The sequence below is a fragment of the Megalops cyprinoides genome, chromosome 13, assembly GCF_013368585.1.
Source record: "Megalops cyprinoides isolate fMegCyp1 chromosome 13, fMegCyp1.pri, whole genome shotgun sequence".
NCBI lineage: Eukaryota > Metazoa > Chordata > Actinopteri > Elopiformes > Megalopidae > Megalops > Megalops cyprinoides.
This window is the reverse complement of record NC_050595.1, coordinates 13,464,502-13,485,346: the sequence shown is the minus strand read 5'-3', so window position 1 is coordinate 13,485,346 and position 20,845 is coordinate 13,464,502. Positions and strand designations below refer to the sequence as shown.

At 36.9% G+C, this 20,845-nt stretch overlaps 1 protein-coding gene across 2 annotated transcripts in view; it reads left to right on the top strand.

Moving 5' to 3' along the window:
- The window catches only part of LOC118787916 (leucine zipper protein 2-like), a 126,881-nt gene extending 106,450 nt beyond the window's left edge, over positions 1-20,431 (top strand). The window contains exons 10-12 of one of the 2 annotated variants that reach the window (XM_036543682.1): positions 8,029-8,130; positions 15,381-15,464; positions 20,236-20,431. In XM_036543682.1, coding sequence (XP_036399575.1) covers positions 8,029-8,130; positions 15,381-15,464; positions 20,236-20,364 — 315 coding nt within the window. In that variant the 3' untranslated portion in view covers positions 20,365-20,431. The remainder of the gene's footprint in view (positions 1-8,028; positions 8,131-15,380; positions 15,465-20,235) is intronic. The other variant, XM_036543683.1, reaches the window with a different exon arrangement.
- Positions 20,432-20,845: the final 414 nt, after the last annotated feature.

Sequence of the window (20,845 nt, the reverse complement as noted above, 5' to 3'; positions counted from 1 at the left end):
AAACACACTGTGGTAGGCTCCCCACTTTTTTAACCATCTTCTTAAAATGGCCAGTGAATTAAACACTGGAGTTTATATTACTTATCCATTCTTTGTCAGCAGCTAAAATATATTAACTGAAAATGTCAGCATATTAAATTATCAATCCAATAATGGATTTTACAAGATGTTATAGAGGTAATCAAAACCAGAAACCGTCAATGGTCCGTACAAGGATGCAAATTCTATTCACTGGAACTGAGAACAAGTGCATTAAATCAAAGTAGAGGGGTGGATCTCTGTGTGCAGTGTGTCTATTCTCACTGTAACATCATCTTTCTAGAGGTACTACGTGTCATTGTCCTGGGTGCTGATGGAATTTCACTGTGCCTCAGTTGGATTTCACAGTAATCAAATTCGTATCGACTTTTTTTTTTTGCATGCTTGCCCTACACGCAAGGTCTACGTGAGAGCATCACAGGACCTGCGTGCCTTGGAGACGGTGCATTCCACCTGGTTCCATTAAATATAACACTTTCTGATGCAAACCAGAAGAGGTATTGATTTGCTCCTCATGATGGGGACACACTTTAAGACTCCACAGATAATGTTTCTAGACTTTCTTTTGCGAGCAAAGGAGAAATGAGGAAATGACAGTGACATCTCCTGCATGAGGGGCTGTTGTTTGCACAAGTCGGGCTGCAACTCAGAACAGCCCCAGGATCAATCTACATTGCAGGAGATGACTCAATTATAGCAGAAAAGATATGAGTATGCTGCATCCTCCGGCCCTGATTTTTAAAAGGCAGGCAGGAGAACAAGAGGCGGGTGTACTGCAAAGACAGAAGGTGTCTCACACGGAACACTGAGCAAGCTAATGAGAACCAAGGTGCCAGGATTTGCATATGTAAATCAGAATTTATAGCTCTCTTGATTAGCATATAAAAAGCTCAGGGTTGCGTCCTTCCCAACATCGCCGTTCCCGCCACCAAAATGCAGGAGTATGAACTCCTGATTTTTATGTGAGACCATCTGTTGCTGTATTCCGTCCTATACTACAATGAGACATTAATTTAGGGTTAATGTTACAGTTAAGGCAATGCCTTTGAGGCCTTATTTACACATGTTGCTAAAAATAACACCACGGTATAAGCACTGGGTCATTCTCAGTCTAATGAATGCCTGACCAGATTAGAATTTAATACACATTGTGCAGTTATGGAGGATTACAGAAACGGGAAAAAAATATTTTACTTAATTTAAATGTATCCTTTAATCGTGGGATTAGGATTCAAACAATTTTTGTAAATCTTATCTGGACTGACATTGGACAATTAAAATTAAAGACATTGCATACTGTGGTATTATGAATAAACTATGCTTCCTCACAACAGAATCAGACAGAGCGTTACAAGGAAATCATTCTAAGGTATTTTTAAGAAGGTAGGCAGGTACCTGCAGATTGTGTATTTGTGCATTCAGAGGGAGAATAGGCAAGACAAAAGACTGAAATGTCTTTTAATGCAGCGTGGTAGCTGGTACCAGATTTTTTCAGCAATGCTACTAGGATTTTACACATGACAGTGTCACGGGTGTAGCGAGAATGGTGGTCCTATGGTTGGAAACAGACTTGATGGAAGAAGCTGATGGAGGCTGACAAGACTTGTTCAGAGTAACAGATGGGCTACAGTCTTTTGACTAACAGCTGAGTACGACACTAGGGCTGAAAGAGGTATATCAGAAGGCACAACTTGTACCTTATTATAGATGGGTTGTGGTAACTAGCAATCTAACTGAGTTCCACTCCTGATGGCAAGAAACAAGAAGCTGTAGTTGAAGTGGGCTAAAGAATATAAACACTGAACAGAGGAGGAGTGAAAAACATGACCTGGGCTGATGAAACCCTGTTCCTGCTGTTTCACAAAGATGGGAGGACCAAGATATGGCAAAAACCACACGAGTCCATGGATCCTTCCTGCTGAGTGTCAACAGTGCAGGCTGATGATGGCAGTGTAATGGTGTTGGGTGTTTTCGTGACACACAGGAAACCCTTGATACAAGTAGAGCGCTGTTTGAGTGAGCAGGGTATCTGAACGTCATTGCCAACCAGGTACATCCCTTCAAGGCAGCAATGTAACCATGCCACAAGGCTAGAATTGTCCAGGAATTGTTCTGGGAACATGAAAGTGAATTCAGCTTACTGCAATAGCCAGCCCGGTAACCAGATCTGAATCTAACTGAGCATCCGTGGGATGAGATGGAGCTAGTTATTCAAAGTAGAGATCCACCACCTAATTTGCATTAACTATGGGAAGCACTGAAGTTGACATGGGCCAGCACCTCTGAGCCACACTTTCTATATCTTGTTGAGTCCATGCCTCAATGAATTCAAGCTGTTCTAAGGGCAAATGCTGGACCAACTCACTATCAGTCAAGCATACCTAATAAAATGGCCACTCGGTGTCTATATGCTCAAGTACAGAGCACCCCTGAATGTTCCTATTGCTTACACATTATCCTGGCTACCTTCCAATTTACAAACAATTCTGACATTGACGTTTGCTATTGATTGATAGAGTGAAAAAATGTCTGGATATATAGGTAGCTCAATATGGCAAAATTATGTATACTGCCCACACACAAAGGACCTTGCATGACTAGTTATGTGTATATACCTTTGATCATCCATTTCTATACAAGTAAGTAAACTACCTACCCACAATTCCACCATCATCTCAAGTATAAATTCACTCTTTCACTAATTTCATATAAGCATAATCATATGTGTGCAATAGCTGTCTTATAGGACTCTGTGCAATCAATGTAATTCCATGCAAACCATCTCAAAAATCACGATATTCATACCCTGAGCCTTATCCCATTAAACAGTTAATTACACTCACTTCAAAAATGTTGAATTACTCAGTAATATACTAAGTTTGTGTGTGTGTGTGTGTATGTGTGTGTATGTTTCCATTTACCATAGACAATAGTAATAAGTCATAAAGATTTATAAATCATAACATTTATTTCAAACTCTGCAATTTTGTGTGTGGGTGGAATATGCTTGCATGAAGAATGTGTGAGCAGCATTCCCAACATTGGCTAAAGAGTTAAATCTGTCCAGTAAGATTTAAGTACAGGTGTATGAGTCAATGCTACATTTTTATTAATAAATGGCTTGCATATTATATGAAATAACTTTTGAAACTTAAGTTCTTTTTTATGTTTGCCAGCAGACAATTTTGAACGATTTTGGCAAGTTTACTTTCAACAGAAAATCTCAGACTATTGTTACAAACCCACTGATATTAATTATGCACATTATGTACTCAATGGAAACTCGTGATCCAGCCCAGGTCTAATTGTACAGAGCCACAGATTTCAATTTCTTCTGAAGAAGTCTCACCCACTTAGGGGATAATATTTGTAATTGTTTATATTATCCCAACCAATGATATTAAATGCTCCCCATTAGGGTTGCTAACACCTCAAAGCACCTGAAATTCTGTCCCACGAGATGTGGAACGTCTTGTTACCTAATTGTATACAGTGCTGAACACTTCACAAACATTATAAATAAACAAAAATATAAATTCTTTATTGTCTAATGCAATACAGCTTCAACATTTTTTTAAATTCAGCTAAGTGACTTGGCCTGTCCCTCAGCAAAAACTGAGAGGGTCCCAAAATTTCGATCACCAGTCAATCCAGTAGTGCACACCCCCTCCACACAAGCTCTGTACACAGCTGTGTATGAAGAAATCTTTTGCCTTTAAAATTTATGGCTGTGTCATCTGACGTGTCACAAGAGCCTGTCATTAGAATGTGTTGTATTTGTAATTCAAAGACAATATATTCTATCTACTCCTAATTCATTGACAGCACGGACACACAAATACAGGAAAAAAATAAATCATTTTTAAAATAATGCCTAAAATATAAATTCTAAAAATTTCAGAATTTATACAAAACAAATTGACATTATCTTGATTGAGATCCCTTCCTTACTAGACACTGGGTTGGAGGATAATGAGGATAATTTTCACAAAAGATTTAATGCTTTGTATAAGTGGTCATGCAGTGGACATTATTCGAATGTGTTACTACCCTTTTGACAGAGTGTGCCACTAATGGACCTTGTTCACACACAGCTAAGTTAATATGTCACTGAAGTGCTCATTTGAAATGCCTACTGTCAGTATGTACATAAAGTTGATCGCCATATATTTAGTCCAATTTGTGAAGCCAGATGTTGCTTATAGTGCTTGTCTTCCCTGACCAGTGGAAATGGAAAACTACAATGATAACTTCCATTATGACAGGTATATGAGAACAGGTGATAACTGTATTTGCAAGTGATGACTGATCTTTAAATGCATCACATTTCAAAATACAGTTATATCGCATGGCTGCATTCAGAATGCATGCGTTGAACGACTGTTTTAAGCGATATAATTATGCAATCCCAGTCGGAAACATTGTGTTCTGTTAGAAAAAGGAATTTTATCACAATTTGTACATTGAAGAAAATACATGGTACACTATTGCTGCATTGCAGAACATGTTCTACAGCCAGCAAGACTGAAAAGTATGGGCCAAAAATGCATTCCTTTCATACAAATATTTTAAAGTAATGAGAAAGAAAAGTAATTTTCAGTACACAGTAGATTTGTTTTTGTATCTCAGTGTTTCTTATTCCTCTGGGCTATTCAGGTTGGAATTGGGAACAGGAAATGAGTCCAGTCTGGCAAAGATGTAAGCTCCTGGGGTCAGTGCCGTGTGGATTGTCAGCGGGGGGCAACTATCAGAGGTTATCTGCAATCGTCTTCCTCTGATGCTTGCAGCAGCCAGACTTCATTTAGTCATTTCCCTGGGCTCTGTTTTACACAGGTCCAAAGGCCAACAACTGCCGTCTTTATGTTTTTCGCTCACCAGCAGTAAAAAAATCACATTGTGAGTTGCATTAACCCAACCTGAAGGAATGGTTGTTGTATTGTCCGGAACTCCCATATAGTTTATATGACAGTTCCTTGGAAAATTGCCTTTCAATAAAAAAAAAAAAAATGTATTTTACAATAAACCTGGGATACAATACATTGCTCTTTGTATTTGTTTCCTAGTACTTTTTGTAATTTCTAGTGGTTTGGGCAGCGGTGTAGTACATTGGAAAGGAGTAGGTCTCTTAACCAAGAGGTTGCTGGTTCAATTCCCTGCTAGGAAACTGATGCTGTACCCTCGGGGAAGGTACTTAACCCAGAATTGCCTTAGTAAATATCCAGCTGTATAAATGGATAACATGTGAAAACCGAAACCCATATAAATCGCTGTGGATAAGAATGTTGCTAAATGACAGTAATGTATTCTTGTTTTAAGAAACAATAAATGCCTAACACTTGCTATAATTTGTTGCTGAAGTTTTATAGACAGACAGAATATGGAACAAAGTATTTGTGTACGGAGGTCATTATTAATTAAAGGCATTTTAACACTTGAATTTATGAGTCAAAGTTAACAATAACTGTTAGTTGGCTCCAGGTGTTGGAAAAAAAAGTGTAAGAGCCCATGTGCTTTCTTTATTCATTTTTTATTTATTATAACTATTTGTATAAAATGTTTGTATTGCTCAATTCCCATTATGTAATTTCATACTGCAGTTTGACCATCAATCAATTTCTGTTTGTTCCCACATTTTCCTTCAGTACAAACGAAAGGTAGGCAACTACTTTGCAATAGTATTTTAAATAAAAAAAATGTAATTACTGAAAATAAGTTAAACCAGGGCCTGCACAGGAGTGAGATCCAAGTTAAAATGCAGAGGCGTGAGGTCATTAAATACAGGAGAAATGTGGCGTGCAGAGATAATTAACTCTGGGTCTTTCTGGCACATTGTTGCTGGTGTCGACACTTTATTCACTTTATGGAGCAAAACTGATGCACTGACTGCACGACTTTTTAGCCTCAAGGAAGCCGAAGTGTCTATGTTCATTTGGATTTAATGATCCATCTCTGCTTCTGGAACAACACCTTGAGTTGTCCATAAAATCACAGATATCAGCCCAAGTCATTACTCTAGTGCAACTCAAGTCTTCAGATAATTTCAGATTTGACTTGCCTCAAAAAACCAAAAAATAAAACTTGTAACTTGGAGGGAAAGGTGTAGTCTGCACTGTTTCACCTGTTTCTAAAAAAAGTGTTTCTGTCATTACTCAGTTATATTCCTCCTCCATACTTTATCCTGTGTATGAAAGTCTGAGCACCATATGTACCTGTAGTGTTTGGCCAACTAATGGAAAATATTTTCCAGTGACTCATGGTTTCCATGTTTGGGTGTTATAGATACGGCTCCAAGTTGCAAGTAAACTGGTAATGCTGTCAGTTAGCCAGTTTAATTTTCAGCCTGAAGAATAATTTATTCGCTTTACTATATGAAAAATGATAATGTACCAGTTACCACTAGTGTACCACTTACCTTGGGACCTTGAAAGAAACAGTTGCTGAATTACACATTTTAAAACACAGACAACAAATCTACTTAACTATTCTTTGTTAATACTTTAATATTAATGAGTCCAGCAGTATGCTTGCCTGTACTGTAGAGATTTCAGTATTTTGTTACAGTTGTTATGTGTATTCTCCTGCACACATACAATTGATCACTACAGTTGTACATGTGAAATTATCACTATCTCCCACACAGTGAATCACAATCATGTTGTTGGTAGTATACAGGGGAAACCACTAAAACATCTTACAAGAAATACAATGTACCCATGTATAAGCTCTTTTTATCTCACTGCTTATAATCCTACTGTGGTAGGTTGATATGGTATGCTACTTAGTACAGTGCCAGCATTGCCAGTGAAATCTGAAAAATTTGGTGAATTCAAGTTAAGCACAGGGCTGCATTTAAAAAATTGCTGTCTAAGAAAGAGAATATTACTACATACTAAACATACCCTACAGGTACTATGTAGTAACCAGGGCCTTGTTGCTAACATTTTAGTGATTTGTCATTCCTGTATTGGAATAACATGTTCCAGCAGGATGTAAAAAGACTGCACAATGTGAGCTGGCTACTTGGTGTGTCGCTATTATGGTTATTCTGTACATCAGTTCATTTAAACTTCATAATACTAATACTTAAGCAGCCATTGACTCTAGCTTTATATGCGTATAAATAGAAGAAGAGAACTTTTTGCCAGGGAGATGCCACACTGGAAAACAGGAAAATGTCATACAAAGAACCTTTGCTTGCTCAAGAGTAGATCTTGGTTCATAAAAATCCAAAATGGTGTCTTCAGATACATACCAGTTGAATGTGCCAAGATTATATTTCCCTGTGTGGAGACACCTGCTCCTGATAGAACTTCTGGAACAGGCTTAGGCAGAACACAACCTTCACAATATGCAGCACCCCAATAAGCTGCCAGAAGCCAGAGATACTTGATAAAATAAAAAAATAAAAAAAATAAAATAAAATAAAAAAACACATTATATGAATGAAACCATCTGGAAATATGTTAACAGACAACTTAGCATTCACAATTTATCACACTTCTTGCACCTGGCTACTTAAGCACCCTTTTCTTCCTGCTTTCACCTCAGTGGAACATTTTTGTCATTTATCACTATTTGTATTACTGGTTGGAGCAGGGCCACTGTCTTGTGTGAGACCAGTGTTAAGTGCTGGTGTCACATGAGGTCTCTCAAAACCTAAGCTCCTTAGAGACAGAACCATTGTACTTAGCCTCTAATACATTTTCTATGTGATGTATTCCCAAAGTCACTGTTAATTAATTTCGTGACAGAGTGAGGCTGGATTTTCTAAGTAATGTCAGCTAGCCATTGTGAGACTTGATTTGGAGTGAGTTTTGAAATCCACTATTGACAGTAGTCGGAGAACTCTCATTAGAGCAGTAGTTCTCAAAATTGGGCTCCTTGAACCCCAGTTTAGTGTCAGAAATAGAGTGGTACTCATTCAGGTGAGCAGGTTTGTAAAAAGTTTTTTTTTTAAAAAAGAATTTTTTTTTTACTGCTTGTTTACAGGATATCCCAGAAATTTTGAGGACTGTCACAAATAAAGCACCATTGAATCCAGAGCCCATGAAGAAAGGACACATTCATTTCAAGGACTGCCCAACAGAAGTGGTAATCATGACCTTGTAATACATTTCTGCAGTTTTTCAAATATCAAATCTGTGGACCTTTCAAGGTCCCTTACCTAATTTGGAAACAGATTATTTTCAAACTGCCTTCAATAAAAAGTAAAACATTAAAGCATTTACTTGAATTTATTGACTTTTAGGAAATAAGACATGACATTTTAAGCAGAGTTTGATGCTCTTTGATTTAAGTTGCATTATTTTCAGAAGCTTTTGACTAAACACAATTAGCATATAAAAATAACCATCACTCTGATACATCTACACTATTATGCTCTGATTCCTTCACCATTATATATAAAGTTAACCTATCAGAGGCTGCCATGTATCAAAAGTCTACCAGCAATTTTGATTAGTTTGTTCTAGGTATCACCCCAGTTAGAGAAATGGAAATTTGGTGTGTTAGAAATGTAACATGGTTGAATCTGGGGTTTTGACATTCATTTGTTTATTGAATGCACAAAAACACATCCTTGTGATTCTCATGGTAACAATGACAAGACATACTGTATTTCACAGTTTTCTTGCTTAACTAGTGAATTCACCAAGTGAGTGGAGCAGACAAATTCAAACCATGTAATTTCATGATCGCAGCATGTTGCTGATTGGTATTAAATCCTTAAAATACGATCAAGTGCCCTAGTTTCTTGGTGCTCCAATAATGACATGTCCTTCTCTCACTCGGTGGCCAGACAATTACAGATTTTGCATGCTTTGAAAAATTGGAAACAGTGTCATTAAATTCTTGAAGGATGAAGCTCTGCAAGTTACTTGGTGTGGTGAATAGATGGGACTGATTTTTGGTCATGCATTTTCTCAAAATGGTTGTAATGGCTTGACCACTACCAATGTACACAACATACAATAATGTACATTTCAGTGTCTGCCTGAAAGATTTGCAAGAACTTGATGATCCTTTGAAAGGGTCTGGATAAATTGGAAGTCAGTTTCTAGCAGTAAATAACACATTTTAAAGCCATTGATGAACAAATCAGAATGGCGTTGATGGATGATTGTTTCAGTGGTTTTCATGGACTGTCTTTATGACTAGATTTGTTTTTACACTTTTTGTGGCTTGCTTCAGTAGGTGCAGATTGTAGCACAATACCTTTTCTGCTCACAAACTAGCTAAATTCAGGACAGACTTTTTCAGACTTTACTGAAAGACAGGTAGGTACTTAAAGATTAGCCATCCTTTCCAGCTACATGTCAGGTCTCCTATCCCATTCAACCAGTGCCGACCTCACACATATAATGATTTCTGCTGAGGATCCATCCCCCTGCAGAGGATGTTCTCGACGGTTCAATTTCCACACAGTCTATTCATGAGGAGGATCAGGATCCTGTTTCTGAACAGGATATTGAAGAACACATTTGGTGGTATCCTGTTATCAAGCAGGATTAGTTGATTGACCTTTTTTCCTAACTGTGATTTTTTATGGGGACCTTAAAAGATAATACAATTTACTGGGCATAATTGAAAAGATCCAACGGTCAAATCCAAACAACATTTCCAAAGTGCATATCGGTAGGGATCTTGACTGCACATGTTTAGTTGAACAGTACTGTTGTATAAATTGTAGCAATGTTGGATGAACCTGGGAAGGTTGTTTTTGATTGAGATCCACTTTTACTGAAGATAGTTAAGTCGTTTTGACGTTGTCCAGCCTTCAACATACTCATGGTATAAAGGTGTTGGCATGTTATTTCTATTTTATTTATTGTTATTTCTTTTCACAAGGCTTGACAAATAGTAGACTGAATCATCTCATCACCTGTGCTCAATCACCTTTTAAACCAATTAGGTTAAGTCCTAAGATGGTAGACCAACAGATCAATGCAGCAGAATACTCTAATAAGTTCAAACATCTTCCTTTCCAACATTTTAAAGTTGCAAGTGGTATGTAAATCAATCTTAACTGAAAATCTAATGAAATGGAAACAATTTTTTGGCCACACTAATCAAAAAATATGTCCCTTCATCACCGATGCAATAAGCAGTTTGTTTGTAACTGGAACTCGTTCAGAAGCTGCACATAATTTTGGATATGCAGTTCTCAAATTAGCAGGTCTGGCTAGCAAGCTTGACTAAACTGGCTAAAAAGCTGGCTTTAAATCAAACAAGCACTTTTAAACTCCTGAACAATTTGCACTCAGTTTCTGCTGACAAACTAACACATACCACTAACAGGTTCATGGAAGAGTTAACAAAGACTAATCTTGCTTCTTCAAACCACTTGTCCAGACAGAAATTGTTTGTGATCCAAATAGTTCAATTAAAATTCCTTTCTGACCTCAGAAGAATTTCAGTGAGTGAAATGGCATTTGCCAGCCCTGTTCAGAAGCCACACTGTAATTGTGCTCCCACAATATGAAGTTTGTTACATTGGAAATTAATCTGCATTTACAAGACACATGAAATTCTGTTTATATTAAACTATTATGTTATAATCTGATTATTATTGTGGATGACAATGATTTGCTGTAAAGTAACATGAACTGGAAATTGTGGAGTCAACCACAAACAGTATATGAAGTCTGATACAGTTTCACTTCAAGGGGGTATCTTCCACATTTGCTTCTTTCAGTCTATGTATCCGTAGACAATCTTGTACAGTCATTTTAAAGGCTATCATGCCCATTGAGTAATAATAAATAAATAATGTATCGATAACTCATAATTATTGTCTTCATGATATGCAGTGTCTCCATGACAACTGGCACTGTAAGTTATAAACATCTTGCTGTTTTGCATTCATTTGCATGATGTGCTGTCTTCTTTATTCTTCAAGATGCTCATGATAGTCTTCTATAGTCTTAGAAAGTGTAAATTATTGAATGTACATTACCTCATACTTGTCTCTTGTTAGTAAGTCTTTCCTCCATGATATGACGCCAGAGGGTGTAGTTTTTGATCTGTAGAACCCTCTTCCCTTTTTTTGCCTTCTTGACTGACATCCTGAGACCTGGTGAAACACAATAGGCATGTAGCTAGTTACATAGTTTCTCAAATTACTTATACACTATATGGACAAAAGTATTCGGACGCCTGACCATTACATTGTAATGACATTGTATTCAAATACATATACTTTAATATGGAGTTGGTCCCGCTTTTGCAGCTATAACAGCTTCCATTCTTCTTGGAAGGCTTTCCACAAGATTTTGGAGTGTTTCTGTGGGAATTTGTGCCCATTCATTCTGTACAGCATTTATGAGGTCAGGCACTGATGTTGGACGAGAAGGCCTGGCTCACAATCTCCGTTCCAGTTCATCCCAAGGTGCTCGATGGGGTTGAGGTCAGGGCTCTGTGTGGTCCAGTCAAGTTCTTACACACCAAACTCATCAAACCATGTCGTTATAGTCCTTGCTTTGTGCACTGGGGCACAGTCATGTTGGAATAGAAAAGGGCCTTCCCCAAACTGTTGCCACAAAGTTGGAAGCATAGAATTGTCCAAAATGTCTTGGTATGCGGAAGCATTAAGATTGCCCTTCACTGGATATAAGGGGCCTAGCCCAAACCCTGAAAAACAGGTGTGGCCAAATACTTTTGTCCATAATAGTGTACATCTTCAGTGTTTCTGAAAGCATGACATACAAATTTGAAATACGATTGTATTCAAATTTAGAATGGCATTTTTGTAATGTGTCATTGCACTGGCTTACGTATCCTATTACATGTTGTGAGTGAACATAAAATGATTCTGATAAATGGATTTTTAAATTCATATGTCAGAAAATTAAAGCAACATCCATATATGAATGATTCTGTCCCAGTGTTGAACACTGACTGCTACTATGACACAAAAATTTCCGATCATGTATGACATACCATTACAATAGTTATGAAAGTAAGATTTTTAATTCTTTATTTCTTTAGTATTTCATGGAAATATATTAGAACAAGCTAATATAATTCATGCATTTATGCACACTTATCCCTGATTAGACGTTTCTTGAATACCGATGAGTGGACTACAATGATGCATCTTGCTGTGACAGAAGTTGTGAAAAGCCTTGCTGATATAGTTGCTTTATTCCCTTCATTATTGGACTTGCGTTCAAGGTCAGCCTCTCTTTGAGCAAAAATGCTGAGATTTCTCTCACTACCTTGTAGCTAGCAAACCTCATCAGCTCTAATGAGTACAAATACTAATTTTCTTGGATGGACAGTCATTTTGTTCTCTAAGTTACTGCAGGTATTATTAATAATGAGGTCAAAATGTTTTATCTTTCTTTTCTTTTTTCAGAGTCTCCCAGCAAGTAAAGCAGGGATTTTTTTTTTTTTTTTTACTGTCATTAAAATGATTTTTTTTTCTTTGGGAATTAGTCATTTCATTTGAATGATATGGTCAAACCTCAATAAATATGAGAAAGAGCTCATTTGAGTTAAGTTACAGCTATTTCATCATGGGATTGTCAGGCACTAATAAACACTTTACACATCAGTTAACTCATATCAGCTTTCTAAGCAACCCTCTTTTTCTGTGCAAATTTCTGTTCATGTGACTTGATAAGAAAAAGAGAGCTGTGTAAAGGGGGGGGGGCATAAAAAAACATATCCTTTTGTTGCATTTAGTGGTGCATATCAGAATGGCCATCACATTGCCTATTTCAAGTGAGAACACATAAAGGCAAATATTTCATATTTGGGAGGCGTTGTTTATTGCGTGCCAGGAATTCAAATATTCAACAGACTTTTTTTCAGCAGATTGGATTATTGGATGTCCATTTGTCTCTCTGTCTAGCTATCTATAATATGTAATACCCAGATATCTCTTTATATCTAACATTTAGGGTTAAGGTTGAGGGAAAGTAAAAAAAAAAAAAGCAACAGCAATATGATACCTTGAAATTGATACTTTTTTGAGCTTCTTCTTGCTGCTCACTTTGCAGCCATATATTGTGCCTAAAGAGTAAGCATTGATGCCAGACATTCAAATATGATACATGTGATAGAGGTTGTTACCAGCTATAGTGTACAAAAACATTATGATGAGTGTCTCATAAGACTCATGGCAGAAAGATCTAACATTTTTTTCTGTCAATTCCCCTGCTTTGCTGCATGCTTTTAAACTATGTTCTTAGCCACACTTGTTATAGATATATACAGATGGAGCAGCAGGGGTCAGAGGTGTGTGATTAGATGGACATACCCATGTTGACCTACCCACCTCTATTGCTGCCTGAATGAAGCCGATTTGTTCTGTTGCTGTGGACTCTTGGTCATTGTTAGCCATAGGGCTCAGCTTGCATTCAAAACTAACTCCTTGACCATTGAGCTGCTCTGGAGTCCTCAGTTTTAGTAAATTTGAGGGAATACTTCATGGTTCCCATTTGCATTTGACCACTCAGAGTTCTTATAGTACTGTTGAAGAATCATGAAGAATAACACTGAGATTGTTGTTTTAAGTTTAGCTATAAAAGTGGTGGAAAACTCTATCCTTAAGTCAAAACAAAGTTATTTGTAAGAGTTACACTGATCATATTTTTACTTGCCCTTTTACTCAATTTTTGGAGTTCTTGTATTTGAAATGAATAGGATATGAATTATGATTACATGTTAGCTCCTACATCCAAAAGCAAATACAAGATTTTTTTTTTCAGGGGCAACAGGTGAAATGTATCATTCTTCATGATATAACACATTTTAAAGGAACTGATGTACAAGCAAAAGGACTGTATATTTCTGGATATTACATCACCATGCCTTCTTACATTGTGAGTGTTTCACAAATGTCAGTATTTGACATTTAAAAATTGTTCTACCATATATAACTCAAATGTGTGGATGCACATTCTGTGCTGTCCTGGCTTCTATCCAGGTTTTATATGTATAAAGCCCAAAGTTTCTTGGGAAAAATGTGTTGTGTCCCTTGCCTGCCTCATAAAAAGCTAATCAACAAATCAATTGGTTTCAAAATCAGGAGAATGTTGGCAGCAGAACTTTTCTGCCTGAAACGAGCTCTGAATTAATCAAGGCTAAAGGGGTGGATATGGTAAATGCTCTTTTTACTACCCCTATTTTCACATTCAGAGTATATATTACACACTGCATAAAGAACAATATTTAATTTCTGTGCAGTACTGTGGAGAGTTCTGTGAAGGATATTTTCTTCAGTCAGAAAATGATTCAGATGTATATTACAATGTATATTAATAGATGTAAAATTGACTATTTGGTGAATAACTGACATTTTTCACGAAATAGACCATCATTGACAATTTAAACCAAATATCCTGAGCCATCGAAACATATCATTGAATGCAAGTAATAAATACATGGCTGACATTTGGCCAGAGCTCTTACAGAGGCAAAGTGCTGTCAGCATAAAGAAAGGGAAGACAGTAATGGCTGAGTGAATTACCCAACCTTCTGCTTTACAGGCAACAAAAGACACTGTTAGTATCATGTCATTTTGAGTCAGAATGGGAAACTGAATGGGCACATTATCAGTGCAATTTACCACTGCTCTCTCTCTCGAGAGCAAAGCCTCTTGAGGCACTGCAGTGACGGAAGTTCAAAGCGACAAAATTGCATTTAATTTCCCCCAGCTAATGTTTTCCCCGTCCAGGTTTCTAACGCCCTTCCGGCCCCGCTCCAAATACTGTATGACAGCTGAGAGGAACTATGTGAGATTGCCCATTGATTTACTAGCTCTTATTGGCCCTGATTACAGTACCATAACATGTTTTCCCCTAATAGTGCTTGTCTGAACATTTGCAACATGCTGCAGGGTGAGTGGAATGGAGTAGCTGCAAATGCAAGTCATTTGGCTCAATCGGCAACAGAAAGCCTTGACCAAACAAGTCTAGTTCGTCCCAATTCAATGTTGAAAGACGGATGAGGGTACAATAAGCATATCTGTTAGCTGTGTTCACATTGTACAGAAGATGTCAAATATCCCTGATGCCTATGCCACAATAAATCTTTAATTTAAAAATACGAGTGGGTCTTAATGGGACAATATGGGATTATGGGACTCCACTTCAGCGGATGGGTTGAAGATTTTATTTATTTATTTGCTTGTTTATTTATTTATATTTCATATTTTGACTGGGAAAATTAGGATATTATTTTCTGGGAGATGCTTGTATGACAATATGCAGAATGCAAAAAAGATATATATATATTTTTTATTTATTAAATTTATTCCATAATTTCTGTCCGGTATTTCATGGTATATCACTGCTTCACATGTAATGACTACTGAAACAAATTATATTATCTTTCAGGTGGGCGAGAAGTGTTTCCACAATCAGACCGAAGTGTCATCACACAAAAACAGAAGAGAAGTTGACCTTAACTTGTATGATCAGGTAGGCTTTCAATGTCACCGTAGTGGAGTGATTGTAAAGGGATGAAATGCACTTTTGGTGACTGCTTTCAAAATTTTCAAATGGTTAGAATGCAGACAGATTTCCCTATTTCAGAGAGCCTTTAAAGTATGCTGTGAGGTACTGCTAATGCGACATCAAACAAGGCATGCTTTGACATAATAGTAGTAGTAGTAGTAATATCAGTATCAGTAGCAATAGTAGTAGAAACATTATCTGTGCTCTTCCTCACATGCAACAAACAATTGTGATCAAATGGTGGATGGATGGAAACTGTGCCTTAGGAACATTGTATGGATTTACTTTGGGCCATGGGGGAACTTCCTGATGGCAATCCCAAGGCCACGCTGTCCACTGAGAGTATGTAGTGGGCAATGAGGCATAGTTTCTTGGTTTGTTCTGCCAGACAGTGTGGGGGGAAAAAAAGACTGGTGATCAGCTACAACAGTGCTATAAGCTCATAGCTGCTAAGCATAGTTTAATTCATATTAACTGGCTTCTAAATCAAATTCTCTGTAGTGTCCTTGGCACGATTTGCCCTTTATAAACCTTATCTTGGCTATGCAATCTGATTAATCAAGCAAAAACTATAGGCAGATCATTGTCAACTGTACAGTGTTGTACTCTCATGGAGAAAAATTCAAATCACTTCTTTGTACAGGGTATTGTGATATAGGAACAGGGCTTGCAGCCCAGGATTCCAGCTTAATTCCCAGGGGGGATACTGGTGTAGCACCCTTGGGCAAGGCACTAAATTGCCTCAATAAATATGCAGCTGTGTAAATAGATAGCATGCAAAAATGGTAAGATTTGTAATCTACTGACAGAGAGAGGCTTTATGAAGTCTAAAATGGGTGAAGATATCACGAACAGAAAATCCTGTACTTTATTCAGACATGTCAGTGATAACAGCACTTTTTTTAATTGAAAGGCACCTCTAAAAATCCAGAGTAGTTTTTTCTGCTACTCAAGCATTTGTATCGTAAGTTCATTCCCTTCAATACCTTGAATAATTGTTTTCACAAGCAACCATTTCTGTGTTAGTTTATATGAATTTACACAAACCTTTACGGATGGCGATATTAATGCTATCCCATCCAGGGGTTGAGAAAGTGAAGCATGTGGTAAATTTCCCTGTGGAGTTCCCTGCCTTGATTGACTGGATATGAGGGGTTCATTCACACTCTCACCCTGCTCTCTCTCTCAGACAGGTGAGAGTATTTAGGGCAGCAACTGGGCACCAGGCACTTAGCACACTCAACTAGCCATGTTCATGCTCACACTGAGCCACTTAATACTTACAGTCTATTAAATAGAATATATATATATATATATATATATATATATATATATATATATATATATATATATTCACATCAGATATATTGGATGGTGATCAGATAAAATGAATTCCAGTACACTTGTAATGTAGAATGAAAAATACAAGAATCAAAAAAGTACTTCATAATCATTTTAGTAACTTGCTAGCAGCTTTGAGACTGAGACATTATTTTAATCAAAGGGCTAACTGTAAAAAAGAAAAATCTATTTGAGCATTGTGAATGTTTGCTGTAAGCTCATTATTGAGTTAATGTAATGACTAACAGGCCAAAATAAATGTGTTTGGCTACTGAAAGGGTTAAGAGGTCTGTCTCAAATGTATTTTAATCAGGTGAAAGTATTAGAATAACACTTAAACCAACATTTACTTCAATCTGAATTCCTCAACATTATTTTCAATATGGTCCCTGTCAGTAAATATGGAAGTTTTTTTAAGGCCTTTAAAAGTCAGTATATTCACTTTTTTCTGTTATGTGATTAATTCAAGTTTGAATAAGATGTAAGCCTTTCTATTCTCTCATAGTAAAACATAGTATATACAGCTTCAATATTAGACCAGTTAACCTTGTTGGGACCTCAGGTTTTTATCTGCCCACCACAAATGCTCTGGATAATCAACTGGGTAATGACTGCTTTACAATTTAGCTGACACAGATGCTGCGGTACGAAGTGCTAGAACACACGTAAATGCTAAAGTGATACATGCAAAAAAAAAAGAAAAAAACATACCTGTCCACATAAAATTCAGGGTGTTTCATTCTTTTCCAAATACTGCTTCCCCCATCTGCTCCAAGTAAAGATATGTTGTGAGGGTTGTATAGTTATCATACTTGTTTTTAATATCCATCTTAGTATCTTAAATCAGACGCACAGTGAGGACACTACACATTACATGCACAGCTAGATACAAAACGGCGTAAGCATGCCTGATGGTGAAAATGGGACCACAGATGCACGATACAGGCAGATGGATTTGGTGTCCCAGATGCAGTTACTTTATAACACAGTTGTCACCTTCTTAAGTGTGACCCCTGATTTAGACTCCCACAATGGCCCCAGTCAATGGTTTCACACTCATTTTCTCACTTCAGGTTTTCTTTTGACCTCTCTTCCCCTCTTACTTACAGTCACAATCTCATTAAATGTGATACAGAGCAGGTATGCATTGTTACACCCATTTAGCTCCACAGGGTCTGTAGGCCACTTCAGAGAAACCCAAGCCTATTTTGAAGCAAGGCAGTTCAGAGCAGGGGTGTTATTTGACAATGGAAAAAAGCATATACATGTAAACAGTAGATGCTGCACTCCAACAAGGTAGTGGGAATGACAGGTATTACCATTTGTAGTTAGAGGTATCAGGTTTTGTTGCCTGACTTTGTAGCAAACATTAAAATATGCTTCCTTTATGGCATTTGTATGTTGCATACAAATGCATACATAAACCTGATATCATAGTGAAGAACAAGTACTCTTGTGAAATAAATCTGCAGCTACCCAGTTTGCTTTGCTCTTGCATTATTTTTAATTTATTTAAAATTCCCTTAAACATCCTAACTATTTACAAAAATCCTGATATATCATAAATGCAAAACGAAAATAGACCACAGCCATACAACAAATGAGTAATAATTGCCAACAGCAATGATAAATTATACACGTTTTAGGTGTAATAGATGTAATAATAAATCAGCTCAGATTACAGTTATATTACCAATAAAATGAAAAACTCCTTTTTATAATTATCACATTTGTACATGTCAGTGTGATCTGCAATGGTTATGTTACATTTTGGTTTGGTTTTGCATCAATGGGTCATGAAGCCATTGTTAAAAGAGGTAGTCATGTAATTCAAGGCACACAAGGACATCTTGGCCAGAAACCTTGTTCCCCCTGCCAAGAACCTCAAAGTCTGCCAAAAAGCATCAATACAGCATGACAATGGTCTGATCTCCACACCTTTATCCAATAGAATAGTTGTTTGAACTCGCGAAAACAGTTCATAAATGAAAACTGAAATATCTGAAGAACCTGGAGGAACAGTCAAACATCCCCCTTCATAAGTGTCAGAATATGACTTTAATCTTAATGTCATTGTATGGGGCAAAGGAAATCAATTTGTGTATGTACATATGCATATGTAAAGATATTCATACAATTGAAGTGCTAACCACCAGCCAGTGTATGCTGGATCACCTGCTCAAGGTCTTCATATTTTGCATGAACATGTACATCTGCACAGTCTGTAATGAAATACATGTGCATGCACGGTTGATAAGGCCTCAAAAGGTTATTTCAGGTCTTGGGAACATGATGGTTATTGAACATCACCCTTGACACTCAAATGACACTCAAAATTTGTTGTAATGACAGACATTAATCACTTAATACTGAGAATTATCTTTGGCAAATACCAGAAACAGACAACACTTTGCTGAATTGTTTAATATCTTGTGAGTTGCTGAGTCCCTTAACATTCTCGGTCCTTAATATTAATATTCAGGAGAGAGTGTGAATACAGCTGCTGCTCCTACACTAATTTAATGTTAACTCAAGATAATGCTTTCTATATGAAAACACTGATTGCTAGTATATGGTAACGGATATTCATCTTTCAAATCGCATTCTTTGTCCCAGCCTACATTGAATTTGAATAGTTATTACGTCGATGGATGTAGCCGTAAGATAAATGAGTATCTATGTGCACTTGCAGATTTAATGTGTTTTCATTTATAGGTTAAAACAGAATTTTTAATGAGAATTCCCTACTCAAGTTGTTCAGCTGATACCCATACTTTACATGGAATGCATTTTTTATCATTAATACATTCCCTTGTCGAGGGGAACTGGCATACCTTTCATTTTTTTTACATTATCCATTATAGAGCTGGATATTTACTGAAATAACAGCAGTGCTGTGCCTGGCATGAACTTGTGGTGGAAATGTCTCTGCTTGTGCAATTGTACCTTTTTTTTTCCTCAAAAGATTACTTAAGCTTTAAGCAACCAAATTATGTATACTGTGGATACATTATTCATGAATCATAGGGGGTAGGAAAGAAACTTGTGCTTTACATTCCATTATGTCCATAATGTCAACTTACATTCTCAGTCTGCATTTGTCAGTGCAGGGTGTTTGCACACTGCTTTCAACCAGATTCCTATTTCACTCTGCCCAATTTTTAACTTTGAGAGAGGAAATATGAGTTAAATGATAAGACTTTGTTTTAGTAGATTATGGCTTTTTAATGTACATATTTTTTTTCCATCCTTTGCAATTGTATGGTGCCCTTCTACTTGAGAGCACAAACCAATTACAATAAACTGTTTGCATATTTGTTCATTTATTCCTGTGTCAATATGTTTCTAACAAATCTGAATATTTTTGTTCCTTGTGTTTTAAATATCATTGCAGAAATCCCAAGAAAGACCAACGGTTGGTAGTGACATTGTGAAGTCAAGAGAGGACAGCCAGAAAACAGATGGAGGCAGCAATGACAAAAAAGACATAACTGGAAGACCACTGAAAGAGGGGGACAATTAAGACTAAAACCTCACACCAAATGTTCAAAGGATTTTCTGTATGCAGCATCGACTTAATTCAGCTTATTACACTGAAGCAAAAACACGGAGTATATACCAAGTATATACCAAGTATGAACATTCCTATATATATATATATCACATCCCTGAAGAACTACATTTGAACCTCTCTGGTTAAATAAATTGTAACAGTATTGTTTGGTAACATTATGACAGTGGTCAAATGGGTATTGCTTTCTTGCTAAATCAGTTGTTTGCTCCATTCACTGATTTTAATGCCAGGGATTGGCCCATCAGCATTTAATTACTTGCTTGTAATTTTCAAAAGGTAAACTTCATTAACCCATAAAAAACAAAACAAACAAAAAAGCAGCAGCAACAACAAATACAAACGCAGTGAAGCCTACTCTCTGAGAATGATATACCATGCCTGTCTTAACTCAGTGCTACTTGATCCATCTTTGGTAAGCAGACATACATCA